The following is a 15,845-nucleotide window of genomic DNA, read 5'->3' as shown; positions in this document are numbered from 1 at the left end:
TGCTACGTGATGGTGGGGCGCAGATGCACGTGTGTGAATTCAGTGGTTATTGGTTGTGCGGTCTCATTTGGTACCATTGGCTGAATTGCCTCATAGGGTGACCTGTCAACTCCAGCTCTTCTTTCCCGTACATTTCTGGTGTCATCCTGTATTTGGATTTCTTTCTTAGTTTTCTGCTAATGGCCAGTTTAGGACCATTTTCTTTTGATTCAGAAAGCTAGGTTCTTTTCTTCCCAAGCTCAGGAGGTACAGCCAAATTTCAGTCCAAATTACCTCCACCCTATATTAATTTCCTAAGGCTTCCATAACAAAGTACCACAAGCTGGGTGGCTTAGAACAGCAGTGACTTACTGTGTCACAGCTGGATGCTGGAAATCGAAATCAAGGTGTCAGCAGGGCCATGTTCCCTTTAAAGCTTGTAGGGAATCATACTTGCCTCCTCCTAGCTTCTGGTGGCTTCCCTGGTCTGTAGGTTCTTCAGTCCAGTCTCTGCTTTGTCATCACGTGGCCATTCTCTTATAAGGACATAGGTTATGTGGATTAGGGGCCCACCCTACTCCAGTATGATCTCAACTAACTACATCTGCAGTGACTCTGTTTCCAAATAAAGTCAAGTTTTGAGGTACTAGAGTTAAGACTTCAGCATATCTTTTACAGAAAAGGAGGTGGCATAGTGCAGTCCATAACCTAATCTTGTGTATAAAGGTGTTACTGTCCAGGCCCACTGAATTTTCCTGCATTAAACTCAATGTCCCTGAGGTGTTGGGCTCCAGGATGCTTTACCCTGACCTGTATCCTTTTTGGATCATTCTCAACAAGCTGCTCATGTTGATAGACCTTTTGAGTTAGCACCCTTTCCTGTGATCTGCTTTGCCTTGATCTAAAACCTCTACAGTTGTTCTCACCCTTTTGGGCCTGAACAACCCATTCATCTCTACATGGAAGTAAAGACCCCTGTTCGTTCCTTCATTTTCCAGGATCTAACTTGTGTTCCTGTTACTTGTTCATCTAGCCACTTTTCATGGAGCGCTGGCAGGACGTGGGACCTTGCCAGACACAGCCCTTACTGTGCCATAGAAGCTGGCAAACGGCCGTGGGCCCAGGTGCCAAATCTTGTGGCATTTGCAGCCTTTGCCCGCTCCCTCCTCACCCTCCTGTCTCATTCCTCCTCAGTCTCCTTCATGGGCTTCTTCTTTCCACCCTCCTTCATGAATGTTGGGGTGTCCCAGGGTCCAGCCCACACCTCCATTCTTCTGACATTAGTGGCCACCTTAAGTGGTCTCTCCACGTCTGTCTGCAGACCAGATTCTTTGAACTTGAGACTGATGTATCTAGATACACTCCTAATATTTCTGTGGCACCTTTACTTTTTGTTCCAGGCACTGTGCTAAGTGCTTTGCAGGCCTTATTTTAATTATTTTCCTAGTCCTTTGAGGATGGGATGGCACTGTGGAATCATGATAGGAGTATGATTTAAGTTTTCTTCCTGTTCTGTTGAGATAGTGGAGGTTCAGAGAGGTTGAAATAACTTGTCACAGTTATGAAGGAGCCAAAATTCAAGCTTGGTCCATCCCCAAATTTTAGATAGCTTGGAGGTAGTTGGATAGAAGTTGTGGGATCAAAATGGATGATTGAAAGCAGAAGAGCTTCTCCAAGGGCCCAGAAAAAGAAAACAGGAAGACTAAGCTCTGACTGCAGGGTGGTGGGTACAAGACTGGGCAGAGAAGAGGCAGCCATGCTCAGGCCATCCCTTCATGCGGATTGGAGAATTCAGTGTTGGTGTTCACCTTCCCTTGAATGGAGGTGTCATCCCTTAGGAGTGAATGCTGTGTCTTATTTTGCTGCCATCCTGGTTATCTTGGTATGGTTAGCCAGGATCTGCATTTACTCCCTTTCATTTTCTGGGCAGCTTTTGGAGGCATTCGTGCTGGCTTCTATTCTGTGCCTCCCTCTCCTGCCGCACCCCTACTCCCTGGCTCTTCTCTTCCGGCTCCCCTGCCTCCCGCATGACACGAATATGCACCATGGTCATGCCTGCAGTGTGGTGTGGGTAGCACCCGGCAGCTTTCCTCATCATTGTAGGTTCTTGGCTTCACCAGGCGTCTGGCTTTTCCCTTGTAGGGCATGGAGCACCCCGTGACCACCGTCTGCAGCAGCGATTTGGAGAAGGCCTACCTGGCATACTGTGCACCTGGGTCTGATGCCCAGGCAGCCATTCTGAAGTTCCAGGCTGGAAAGCACAAATATGAGTTAGATTTCAAAGGTACTTCCTGACCCGCTGCCCCCACCCAGCAGGGCTTGGCCATCTTTTGGCTCTGCCTTCTCCACCTGCACCCTGGAAAAGGTCCATGTGCACACTGAGGGCCAGGAGAGAAAAGGAAAGGGTGGTAAGGGTGGTCCCTGCTCCAGAAGTGCTGCACATCTGGAATGGGAGACAGATCTGTAAACAGATGATGCCAACCCAGTGGGATGGAAGAGAAGTTGCCTGGGGAGAGGGTGGTGAGAGAGGACCCCGAGATGGAGACAGGGGCCCGAAGTGTGGAGGGATGGGGGTGGTCTGCATGCGTGCCGTGGTGGTGGGCCTGTAGGCCATGGACGACGAGTCCCTCTGGTCTAAGGGTTAACTTGAGTCCCTGATTCCTGTCATAGCAGTTCTGCTGTGTCCTCCCTCGAATGGCAGCTCCATGTCGTTGTCTCCGTAGGCACCTGTGGCTTAGGTGGGCTGCAGATTAAACACATGCTAGGTGCACACTTTCATTAAAAGTTGCTGGGAAGCAGATTATCCTGTGCTCCAGATGTTCTGACACTGGGCTTTAAGTGACTTGTCCTGGTTGCCTTTGCAGACAGACAGAAACAGGCCAGATACTCTTTGGCCAGTTCATGTAGTGACTGATTTTGGAGAATTCCTTTGTTTAAATTTTAGTTTTTTTCTGTAGCTTCTCTGAAGACGTTTTCTTTTGGATTTATTAGTCCAGCTGTGTTTAACTCAGTTTTGCCTTACATTTGCTTATTTTTTATTTATTTTTTAAATGTTTTATTATTTATTTTTGAGAGAGAAACAGAGTGCGAGTGGGGGAGGGGCAGACAGAGAGGGAGACACAGACTCCAAAGCAGGCTCAGGCTCTGAGCTGTCAGCACAGAGCCCGATGCGGGGCTCGAACCCACAAACTGTGAGATCTTGACCTGAGCCGCAGTCAGATGCTTAACTGACTGAGCCACTCAAGTGCCCCAACATTTGTTTTTTTAAAATGTTTATTTTTGAGAGGGAGAGAGTGCAAGCTGGGGAGAGGCGGAGAGAGAGGACAGAATCTGAGGCAGGCTGTGCACTGTCAGCAGAGAGCCTGACGTGGGGCTTCAGCCCACAGACCGCGAGATCATGCCCTGTGCTTAACTGACTGAGACACCCAGGCACCCCTTGCATTACTCACATTTTAAACTCTGAATCCTTCTGAATGTTCAGTCCTTTTAAGGGGAATAACTGGGCCTTCATTTAAATATGGTTTACTGTTTTCTCTATTTTTATGGACCTTCTTCTGGATAAAGGGCAGCAAAGTGTGTCTGGTGAATTATCCTAAAATCACTTTACCTGCCTGCTGTTAGCCAGTTGTTTTTCTTGTGGTTGTGGGGCTTATCCTCTTCCTTAAGGTAGAATCGCTGCCCCCTCGACTTGCCCTTACAGAGAACTTAAAAGTTTCTTCTGCTCTGCGATGAGAACTGCTTACCAGCCTTCAGTCTCTGCTGGAGAACACTAGCCGTACATCAGATGGTTTGCAGTCCACGGTCTGATAGGTACAAATACACTAAAGGGGACAGCCAACTCCATGAGGATCAGGTCTATACGGCTAGCACCCATCTGACTGCTGCTGGCAACTGTTCTTAAGTATCTGGAAAATATCAAAACCAGAAATGTCAGATGCAACCTTGATCATTCTCACCCTGGGCCACAGCCCCAGGGGACGTAACAGAAAATCAGGCTAAGGGTGGGAAAGAGCACACAAATGCAGTTTTCTGCAAACTGCAGGAAGAAGCGAGTTCACCCCAGACTGACCCAGGCTCATGCGAGTAAGGAGAATTACTTTTGTTGATGGTGGAGAACAGCAACCACAGAAGTAGTTTGAGATGAGTTAGCTTCCCGTCTCACTGCCTCACTGAGAGGTGTAGTGAAAGCAAGTCTCGGACCCAAATCTGCCAGACACATTTATGAACTAAGTATTATTAGGAAACAAGTACATTTAAGAAACACACACAATAGGTCAAATGATTTGTACTGTAGGATTGAGGGGGGAGGAGGAAGCCTCAGGGAGGTGGTGGGGGAAGACTCAGTATTGTCATTTTAGGGACTCTTGTTATAAGTGCTGCTCAAGGCCACTGCCAGGGCCAAGATTCCAGAGGCAGAATTCTGACAACTGTTAGCTGGCAACAGATGGGTAGAATCCCAAAGGTCAGGCTTGTGTAGGGACTCAGCCTATGTATCCCTGGTAATGTAAGTTAGAGAAAATGTCTTATTTTTCCCTGTCCAAGGGAGGGTTGGGAGTGGGTCTGACATATATTTAGCCAGTCCGCATATCTTGAATCATTTCACTAGTGAAAGCCCATTTCAGATTTATCATGATGTCAGTCAACAGGCCAATAAAAACCCACGTAAGTGTGCTAATTATTGATGGGGAGTTGAGTGGTGGACAACAATGGGGGCAGTGGTAGCCATGTCTGGATTGTGGGTTCTTGATTAGAATGTGGGGGACCCCCAAGGAGTGCCTGCTCTTGACGACCTCCTGGGCTACAGCATGAGGGACACACATCTAGGTGATAACGCAGCATAGGTTCAAATGCTGTAATGTAAGTTACAGACACCTACAAGTTAGTATTAAGTGTTTTTTAAATGAAAAAAAGTTGTTTTTGTACTCCAGGTTCAGAAAGTAAGACTTGACAGGGTTTTCCTGGTGGGTAAGGACATGGAATCTAGCTCATAGGCATTTGTGATTTTTCAACTTGAGGGTCAGTGTCGTCCTCCCCCACCCCCGCCCGCCGCCAACCCTCAGGATTACCCTGAGGGTTTTGGGGTGGGCATGGGGCAAGAATTTTGTTTATTAAAGATGGTACAGGTTTAAAAGGTTTAATACTGCTATGGAATCAGTTTAGTCAAATTAAGAAAAAAAGTCATAAGAGTAAAATTATTATATTAACTAAATCCCACTGGCTTAAGATGTAGTAATTTAGTCTCAGGCTGGGCTGAAGCTTTTTTATATCCAAGCTGGGATATAATTGGGATAATTGCTAAGCAAAATAATAGTTTAAACAAGATTGGAAGGAACAATTTAAAAGTACTCATGTATAATTGTTATGTCAATTACTCATCATTCGTGTGTTCATTAAACCCAGTCTCCTAAGGATACCTATTTTCTTTATGGATATTTGAAATGTGAAAATTGCTTTATTTCTTAGCAGACTGATCCTATACTACACATTTGGATTAGTTTTCCAGCCCATTTAGTTGTGTTTATAAAACCTTGCTGTCCTGTGTGCGTATATACATTTGGTGTTTTTTTTTTTCAGCCTTTGTTCAGAAAAACCTGGTCTATGGCACGGTCAGAAGGGTTTGCCGGAGACCCAAATACGTGTCTCCCCAGGAGGTGAAGGTGAAGCAAACCTGGTAGGTGGCATGTGTGTCAGTTGGGGTGCGCTGTGCTGCGTGTACAGAAAACCTACTCAGACCAGCCAGCACAGTGAGAGGGTTGTTGGCTTCCATAACCGAAAGCGCCCACACTCCCGTCTCTGCCTAGCTCTCCTCCAAGTACCTTTTTTCTTAAAAAAAAATTTTTTTTTAATGTTTATTTATTTTGAGACCGAGAGAGACAGAGCATGAATGGGGGTGGGTCAGAGAGAGGGAAACAGAATCTGAAACAGGCTCCAGGCTCTGAGCTGTCCGCACAGAGCCCAACATAGGGCTAGAACTCCTGGACCGTGAGATCATGACCTGAGCCGAAGTCGGATGCTTGACCGACTGAGCCACCCAGGCGCCCCTCCTCCACGTGCCTTTGTACTTTCCTTCACTGAATGCCAGAGTGCTGGTATTAATATCAGTGTTCTATAAAAGGTCTGAGAGTTCATGAATCTGAAAAATCAGGGTACACCTAGCACATTTCAGATAGAGAAATATTAGCATGTATTACAAGAGTATAAAATATAATGCAGGTATAGAGAGGTGAACGTTAGAGTATTATACTAATTACCAGATTAACTTTTATTTATTTTTAATGTTTATTTTTGAGAGAGAGAGCGAGACAGCATGAGCAGGGGAGGGGCAGAGAGAGAGAGAGAGAGAGAGAGAGAGAGAGAGAGAAGGAGACACAGAATCCGAGGCAGGCTTCAGGCTCTGAGTCGTCAGCACAGAGCCTGATGCAGGGCTCAAACTCACAAAACAGTGAGATCACGACCTGGGCTGAAATCAACGCTTAACCAACTGAGCCACCCAGATCAATTAATTTTTAATAAAGCATTAAAGTGACAAAGCAAACACAACATATGTTTTAAGTGTGCCAGTAATGTTACTGAGTCATAAAGGTACTCTTGTGCAGATTTTTCCAGAAACCAAAAAAGTTCTTGACTTTAGACTGATTTGAGAGAATGGTTAAGAAATAGTAATAATATCACTCCTAATATTTTCTCTCTGTTTCTATCTTCATGTAACTTTCTTTTGTTATAACTTGGAAGGGATCTTTTCAGTAGCTCTTTGGGTTTTTTGTGTTTAGTCCCAGAGTTTTTTATTGATAGTGAACTATGGTTTTTGCTTGTGATAAAAGCACATTGCTCTTTGTTCTCCATTTGCATCATGAATGAATGGCAGTTCTGATGCCAAGTCACCTGTAGCAATTTGACTCCTGGCATCCATATTCCACTACTTGGGAAATGTTTTGAACCAGAGAATTATCTTTGTAGGTAGGAGATTGGTGATACACAATTATAAGGCTGTTAGTTGTGATCAGTCTAGACTTGAACCTGGCTCATCAGGTTTTATTTTCAGTTGACTAGTTGAATTCTAAACTTGAGTATTTTAAAATATTAAAGTAATAGAAAACTAATGGAATTAGATCAATAAAAATCCATGTATTTCAGGACTTGAATCTCATGGGATACCAAAAAACCAAAAACGGATACTTGAAGGCACTAACAGGCCAGCTTCATCCTCAGAGTGGGTTCCCTTACAGCTGCCAGAAGCCATTAGGGTAGCGCCCTGCCTTGTAAGCATTTCAGAGCAGGAGAATGCCCTTCTGCGGCTGATGGGGGTATATTTATGAGCTTTGCTCTGATCAGACTTCCTCTGAACCACTAGTTTTAGGCTTGGTGCAGATGTGCCAGGATTGGAGCTGGGGAAGGGGTCCTTTCTCTCCGATCCACGCAGCCACATGATGGGGGAGAGGAGCCTGGCTGGCAAGAGATACTATAGTACCAGTTACATTCGGGTGTGTCACGGCTTAAGCTGAGACTTCAGCCAGTGTTGTTAGCCATTTCATGGAGAACTGGTAGTTTCTCTGTTGGCTCTTCTAGGTCTCACAGATGGACTTCAGTGGTTGTATTTGTGGAGCATGGTCATTTAGAGGAGAGTTTGATACAGGATAGAGGGGAAAGGTATTAGCAATTCAAGCAAAAGGTACACTCAGTGGTCCGTATCCTGCCTGCTGTTATCTCCAGTGTTTCCGTAATGAGGACCTGTTTGTATAAGTTTTTGGTTTATCTTTATTATCTTTTTTTTTTTTTGCAAAAATAAACAAATGCATATACAGTGTTTTCTGGTTTTTCTTGTGCTAAGGGTAACATTCTAAATGTATTGTTTGTTCTGTACCTTTTCTTTTCCACTTAAAAATAATTACTTCCTTTCAATGTCAGAAGACGTTAAAGTCTTCTGAAATCTGTTGTTGTCTTCGTGGCTCTCCATCACCTGTATATACCCTCGTTTATTTAGTCTGTTCCTTTTAGAGGTTTATTTTGCATTGTTTTAGATTTTTTACTGTCACAAGTGTAACGGCACAATGGATGATCTGGTGTATGTGCTGTTTCATATTCATGGAGGTTAAAGCCCTAGAAGGTAAATGCAGGTTTCTCTTGATGGGGTTGGACCATTATGCACTTGCCCCAGGATGCTTGAGGTGCCTGTTTGCCTCACATCAAGCTCTTGGACTTTTGCTGTTCTCGTGGGTGGCAAAGGGTATATCAGTGTATTTTAATTTGCTTTCTCTTACGAGTGAGGTTTAATATTTTTTCCTAACCTGTAACAGCCATTTGCCTTTTTCTGTGGATGGTTTGTCTTTTTGTCCAATTTTCTGTCAGACTTTTGGTATATTTTGTAAATATTAAGAGCCTTTTATCTTTTGGAGAGCTCACTCGGTTTCTTCTTTTAAATTTTTAAAAATATTTATATTTGAGAGAGGGAGAGAAAATGAGTCAGGGAGGGGCAGAAAGATAGAGACAGAATCCAAAGCAGGCTTCAGGCTCCGAGCTTTGAGCTGTCAGCACAGAGCCTGATGCGGGACTCAGAAACTCAGGAGCAGTGAGATACGACATGAGCTGAAGTCAGACGCCTACCTGACTGGGCCACCCAGGTGCCCCATCACTCAGTTTCTTATACAAATTGCAAACCTTTTTTCTTGGTTTGTTATTTGCCAGCTTTGTGTATGAAATATTTTACCATGCAGAAATGTTTATTTTTTATTTTTTAGTGAAATTTACCCATGTCTTCTGTGTATTGCTTCTGGATTTAGAGTTCAGTTAACTGTGGCTGCTTCTACTTCTGAAAGTTTATTTTTGATTCTTTCCCTATCCAGAGACTACCTTAGATACGGTTTGGAAAAAATCTGTCTCCTTTCTGAGACTGGATGTCTTTTATTGTCACCATCATGTTGTTTTCATGGGGCCACAAACACACCACACATCAGAAATAATAGTGATCATTTTGGTTAAATTCAAACTGAGATGTGACTCAATTTAGGATCTCTCTGCTGCATAAGCTAAGAGTCAGTGTCCATGCAGTGAAGTTTGTGGCTCTTCCTGCTAACCCATGTGACAGTAGCCAGATGTTGTAACTCTAGAAACCAAGTCTGCTTGGGCCTCTGTGGCAGAGTGGGACTATTAGAGTAGGTCGCTTTCAGAAACAACTTCTTGGGGCACCTGGGTGGCTCAGTCAGTTAAGCGTTTGACTCTTGATTTCAGCTCAGGTCATGATCTCACAGTTCATGAGTTTGAGCTTTGCATCGGGTGCTGTGCTCATAGTGTGGAGCCTGCTTGGGATTCTCTTTCTGTCTTTCTCTGCTCCTCCCCCTCTTGATCATGCATGCTCAGAGATCTCTCAATCTCAAAATAAATGAATAAAAAGAGATACAACTTCTCTGTTTATGTGAATGACAGGGTCACAGAATATGATCTCCACATTCCACAGTTATAATACAAGAGTTTAACGTAAAGTTCGAAATGGCATTTACACATCAGCTATCCGGTTTAGCTCCTTACTGTCCTTATATCCTCCATAAAAATGTTTTATTCATGTGATTGGGTCTTATTTTATCTTTTCTTGCCTCCTTGTGGATATTTTTTGTCATTTTGTTTTTTTTCCCTTCTAGTTTGGAAGAGTTATACATTGTATAACTATTTTTTTTGGCCACCTTAGAAATTATAATAAGTGTTCTTAGGTATGAGTCAAGTCTGTATCTTTGTGCTTGTATCAACTAATATAAGGGCTTTCATATACCTGATTCCATTATCTTCCTCTGTTTTTTAACTTTGAGGTACTGTTATTTTATACTATGAATGTTTCATTAGATTTATTCACATTTTACCACTTTGTAATTTCAAATTATCTTAGATGAGTCTGTTGGAAAATTCTGTGTTTTTGTTTGCCTGAGTACATCTTTATTTTGCCCTCAATCTTCAAAGATAGTTTCACTGGCTGTAGAATTTTGGGGTGTGGTTATTTTCTTCTGGAATGCCGAAGAGGTCACTCCACTGTCCTCTGGTTTCCATTGCTGTCTTTGTGAAATCAGCAGTCGGTCTAACTGGAGTTTCTTTCCCAGAATCCCTCGTTTTCCTCTGCTTTGCAGATTTCGTTGGTCTTGCTGTCATGCACTGTCACCTTGGTGAGGCTGGGCATGTGCTTTTATTATCTTGTTTGAGATTCTTGGGGCTTCTTAGACCTATGTGTCAGCGAGTCTCCTTTGTTCTCTTTAAGATTGCCTCCATCCTTTCCTCTCTCCTCTCTTTTTCGAGGTTCGGTTAGGTTCCAAGCAGATTCTGGCCTTCTGTCTCTCCCTCTTCTCTGTGTCCCAGCTTCTTCCCCACATCTTCCACCTCCTCATTGTGGGGCCACATTCTGAATTACCACTTAGCATCTCATTCAGCTCACTCTTTTCTTCCCTTCTCAGGTGGTCTCCCCTGCTCATAAGCCTGTCCTTCAAACTTCTAGCAGGGAGTGTATCTTTCATATTTAGAAGTTCCTCCTAATTCTTTTTCAAATCTTCATCTTTTTATAGTTTAGCTCCTTACATAGGTTTTTAAAGTTTCTCTTATTTCTTTAAACATAGAAAGAATAATTGTTTTATAACCTGCCTCCTAATTTCAGCATCTTTGGTCTTCATGGTCTGTTTCTGGCTGATTCTTGCTCATGGGACCTTGGTTAGTTATTTTTAAACTGTGCTGTTTTCCTAGGAAAGTTATTTGTGGGAGTTCCTTGAGGCTTAGGATGAAGGTACGTCTTATGCCAGTGGAAACAGAAGGAATATCTTTTGTAGGAAGAACAGACCATTCTGAAAAGGAGTCAGAAAAATTTGGAATTATAGCTTCACAGTCCCTGTTCCTAGACCCTTTGTGTGATGTGTCTTTTTTTTTTTTTTAAGTTTTTTGTGGCGGGGTGGGGGGAGCCATGTGCCTTTTAGAACTCCATCTTTCTTTATCTTTTTTGGAAGATCCTATGGTGCTGGTGTTATGTGAGACCTGTAATTAAACTTGCTAATATTGCAGCAGTAAAAATTAAGCATAGTTGGGGCACCTGGGTGACTCATTCAGTTAAGTGTCTGACTCTTGATAGCTGCTCAGGTCATGATCTCATGGTTTGTGGGATCGATCCTCAAGTCGGGCTCTGCACTGTGACAGCATGGAACCTGCTTGGGATTTTCTCTCTCTGCCCTCCCCTACTTGTGTGCTCTCTCTTTTCTCTCTCAAGAAAACATTAAAAAAAAAAAAAAGCATAGTCAATTTAAGTAGGGTATATACAGACCATAAGTAGCCTCTTAGCAGTTTCTTTTTTTTTAAATTTTTTTTTTTCAACGTTTATTTATTTTTGGGACAGAGAGAGACAGAGCATGAACGGGCGAGGGGCAGAGAGAGAGGGAGACACAGAATCGGAAACCAGGCTCCAGGCTCTGAGCCATCAGCCCAGAGCCCGACGCGGGGCTCGAACTCACGGACCGCGAGATCGTGACCTGGCTGAAGTCGGACGCTTAACCGACTGCGCCACCCAGGCGCCCCAACCTCTTAGCAGTTTCAATCAAATTTCTGCTGCCAAATTGGTTTTGACATAGATTTTATGTTTTTAAAAATGTTTTTGTATGCCAATTACACCTAATTGAGGCTGCTTGGAAAAAGTTGCAGAGCTCTTTGAATGCTAAAATGATGAGAGTTTAGGCTGCTCTAATCAGTTATTCTCTGCCTTTCATACAAGAGTTGGGATACAGGTGAGAAATGGATCCCTTGTGCCTTATCATTTGCGTTTTGGCCACATGGGCAAAGTAGAGTGCTCCCACATGGTGGATAGTGTGTGTTTAGGTGCTTCCTTACCTTCTACCTGCTTTCACAAAATGATATTTGTTTACATTTTGTAGCAGTGTCAAGTTTCAAGGCCCAAAGAGCATCCCAGACCACTGGGACCCCTCGGCCCTGCCAGACCCTGGCTTCAAGGTATGGGACTTGCACTGTTTTGGTCTGTGGAGGAGGGCGTTCTGTGACCTAGTGAGTGAACTGACTCCACCACTGAGGAAGCTATGAGGCCAGGCTGGGGCAGGAAGGGAGAGTTCTGTCGGGTTTTGTTATTTTCAGGTATAGGGGGTTTTAAGCCTGGATGACCACCAAGAAGATGGTTGTGGCCCCGAGGGGAGAGGATGTATTGTGGATGGAGCATGATGACTTAGAAATTTCTGGGAAGGGCAGAAATAAGGGGCTTAACAGCTGCTCGGCCAATACGTATTAGTTTTACAAAGCAAGAAAACAAAACCAGGGGAGGACTTAAGTATGATGAGGGACGCGGAGAGGGGGAGTTGCTGTTGAAAGGTGCCGGATGTTCGAAGACCAGGAATAGCGACTCACCTGGCTCATGCAGTGCCTGCCAGCGAACAGGAGCTACACTGAGTTCTGTGGAGTGCTCATGCCATTGTCCGACTGCCTTGTGTACGTGTGGCCCTCAGACTGCCCTCTGCTGCTGGCTTCCTGCAGAGCACTGCAGACCAGCTCTCTGCCCTGAGAGGACTCCTCTTGAGTTGGACAGAGCACAGAGACCCCAGCAGCACACGCACACACACGTGTAAAGGGCTGGGCGAGTTTGAACAGCAGCACTCAGCACCGCAGGACGAGGTGTCTGTACCGAGGGGAGCAGGGAAGATGTCACTGGGTCCACACCTAAATGATGGCTGGTGCTTTTACAGGCAGAGGTAGGGGCAGAGCATACAGGTCGATGGAAACTTCTTAGGGAGAGAGCCTGGGTCAGGATAGAGGGCGTGTGTAGGTGTTGGGAAGCAGGAGCGACATCTGGGCCGTGCTGTGGAGTGCTTGGTTGTGGGGCTGAGATGCAGGCTGTGACAGGTATGGGAGCCCTTGACAGTCTGGTCTGGAAGGGGCAGGCTGGTTCCACACTCAGGGGAGAGGAGTTTGGTGTCCTCCCTGGGGTGCGACCAGGGAAACCAGAGTCAGAATTTTTCTCTGTTGCAGGAGCCCATGGACATTCAGACGGCACTCAGGGTGAGGGTAGGGCATGCTACAGAGGGATTCCTCACGGGTCCCCAAATGGGCTATCACTGGGCCAAGCCTCGCAGAGCCAGGCTGGTTAGGTGCAGGCTTCAGGTGTGGGAATTTGTGGATGGTCGCTGTGTAAGTGTCAGCTGCCCTTGGTTAGGAATCTCCTGGCCCATAGGGAGTACTGTTCCTCAGAGCAAGACACTAGGGGAGAGGTGGACTCAGCTGGGAGGACGCAGCAGCCAGGCAGCATCCCTGCAAGTCTCCCTGTGCTCCTGAGTTGATGTGCGTCTGTCTGCCAGCCTGAGAGCTCCTGATGCGTTGCTGCCCATAAGCCTGTACCTGCTTTAACAGGGCTGGCCCCCCTCTCTCCCAGATGTGTGCACTCCACATTTTTGATACCAGTTCTGGTCTTGGAGGCTATATAGTCTGCCCTGTGTGGGTACAGAGGAGGAGAAGGGATGTCCTGGGGACACCAGGGTGGTGCTGACGTAAGCATCACCTGCCTGTCCTTCAGGAGGGTTTCACAGTGGACAAAAGGGAAGTGACCACAACTTGCATACATCTCACGCCTGGAGACACTACACCTCTTGGCAAAGGGAGGGTGGTCATCACTATCTGGGCTTGTTGGCAGTTCTGGTGTTTTATGAGCAACCTTGAGAAGGGATTGATGTATATCCTCTGCTTTGATGATAACAGAGAAAAAAATATTTGCTCCCTGCAGAAGATTGCCCTCAGTTCTGCATCGGATGAATATCAGAAGGTCTGGAACCTCTTTAACCGCACACTGCCTTTCTACTTTGTTCAGAAGATCGAGCGAGTCCAAAATCTGGCCCTCTGGGAAGTCTACCAGTGGTGCGTTGGGGGCTCACTCTTGGTGGGCTGGTGACCGTCCCTCTGATACATACACAGTAGCTAGCTGCTTGCCAAACATGTTCTAGGTTTTAGGGACAATCTGAGATGGCAGCCAGAGCTGTGTCCCCACTTTCCTCCCCGTCTCACTATCCTTATAGCTCAGTGCTGGCACATCCCTCAGTGCCGAGGGACTGAAGCTGCCCTAGTGACAAGGCCAGTGCTTGCCTCTCTGCCTGAAAGTCAGCGGGACTGGTCAATGGAAGCCACCCACACCTTGAGGAGTTAGAGAGATGCTGTCCTGACAGCCACACAATGGGGGTCTCATCTTTGTGTCCGAGGACTAGCATGTTCTTGGGCACCTAGGGACTTGGCTTTGTTGAGAGGAGATCTGCAGCAGGTCACTGTGGCAGGCCTGGGAACCTGCTGACCTGTCCCCAGAAAGGGGGTTGGAGCAGTGTCCTCTGTATTTGGGGCCCAGTGATGAAATCAGGGTAGCACACAGAGGGGGAAAGGGGTGGCCCCCACTGACCAGCATCTTCCAGTTCCCCCAGCTGAGCTCCATGCAGAAGCAAGGTGCTGAAGAAGAAGTAGGTCTGCTTTCCAAGGACTGGTCTGCTTTGGGAGTTCAAGAAGCCGCTGGAGGCCTTTTCACTCCAGTCCCGCTGTTCACCTTCTTTCCCTGGTCCATGGCTGGTTTCACGGGCCTGGACTCCCGCTGATTGTAATAAAATGTGTCTTCTTGGGTCGAGTGGCCTGTATTTGGCAACAAGCACCCTCTGCCTCCAACATACATTCCTCTCCCATAATTGTAGGCAAAAAGGGCAGATGCAGAAGAGAAATGGAGGGAAGGTGGTAGATGAGAGGCAGCTGTTCCATGGCACCAGTGCCAGTTTCGTTGATGCCATCTGCCAGCAGAACTTTGACTGGAGGGTCTGTGGTCTTCATGGTACTTCTTACGGCAAAGGTAAGGGCGAAGGTGGCCCCACTGGCAGAACCTGGCTTTACCTCCCCCCCACCCCTGGGGCCCGGGTGGCCATTTTAAGGCAAATTGATGGAGGGCATGGGAGAGCCAGGGTGAGTTGATGAGCTGGATCAAACTCAGTGAGGAATGGACCCAGCTGGTGGCACCCTTGTTCTTACTGTGTGCAGTCAGGAGCCTGACCCTAGGTTTGAGCAGCTGGGGTTTTGTGTCCCTGTGGAATGGAGGCTCTGGAAACGGTGAGTAAGAGTGGGGTGAGGAGAGCAGGTACCTTCCCAGCCCTGAGTCCGGCCCCAGACCATGCCCTCCAGTCATTAGAATGGGAATCGGAACAGTTCAGATACGCTTGTGTGCGTGTCATGCCAGCTGTAATGGGAGTTCTCTGTTTTCTGGGTTATTTTAAAACTTTATTTTGAAATAATTTTGAAACTCACAGGGAAGTCTCAAGAATAATAATTTTTTATTTTTATTAAAATTTTTTGAATTTATTTTTGAGAGAAGGAGACAAAGCATGAGTTGGGGAGGGGTGGAGAGAGAGGGAGACACAGACAGAATCTGAAGCAGGCTCCAGGCTCTGAGCTGTCACCACAGAGCCCCATTTGGGGCTTGAACTCGTGAACTGTGAGATCAAGACCTGAGCTGAAGTTGGACACTCAACCGACTAGCCACACAGGTGCTCCAAGAATAATATTTTTAAAACTCCAGCATAAGTTCTACCTAGATTAATCAGCTTTAATACTTTGCTATGGTGGCTTTATCCTGACCCATGTGCAGGTAGGTGGCATATATGGTGCCATCTTTAACGTGACCACGACATGGCTGCTAGATTGAAGCATCTCCACAATGTGATGCTGTAGTGAACAGCCCCTCTTCTGACCCCATCGCTTGTCCATCAGCCGTTCTTGGAGGTGGCAGCAGCTGTGGAGTCGGGATAGAGAAAGCCAGTGGCAGATGTATTTCTGATTGTGTGGTGGCCTCCAGTGCAGGCTCCTGTTCGACAGCTTCATAATTGTCTGCGTGGGGC

At 45.9% G+C, this 15,845-nt stretch overlaps 1 protein-coding gene across 1 annotated transcript in view; it reads left to right on the top strand.

The window, feature by feature from the left end:
- The window catches only part of PARP12 (poly(ADP-ribose) polymerase family member 12), a 39,006-nt gene that overhangs the window by 21,671 nt on the left and 1,490 nt on the right, over positions 1 to 15,845 (top strand). Inside the window, exons 7-11 of the mRNA XM_047096856.1 lie at positions 2,122 to 2,263; positions 5,554 to 5,650; positions 11,865 to 11,940; positions 13,712 to 13,842; positions 14,655 to 14,806. Of these exons, the coding sequence (XP_046952812.1) occupies positions 2,122 to 2,263; positions 5,554 to 5,650; positions 11,865 to 11,940; positions 13,712 to 13,842; positions 14,655 to 14,806 (598 nt within the window). The remainder of the gene's footprint in view (positions 1 to 2,121; positions 2,264 to 5,553; positions 5,651 to 11,864; positions 11,941 to 13,711; positions 13,843 to 14,654; positions 14,807 to 15,845) is intronic.

The sequence above is a fragment of the Lynx rufus genome, unplaced genomic scaffold (assembly GCF_022079265.1).
Source record: "Lynx rufus isolate CCGP_SWC_20201006 ecotype Redwood Valley unplaced genomic scaffold, mLynRuf1.p SCAF_4, whole genome shotgun sequence".
NCBI lineage: Eukaryota > Metazoa > Chordata > Mammalia > Carnivora > Felidae > Lynx > Lynx rufus.
Note: the sequence above shows the minus strand (reverse complement) of the source record. Positions and strands in the feature narration are given on the sequence as shown.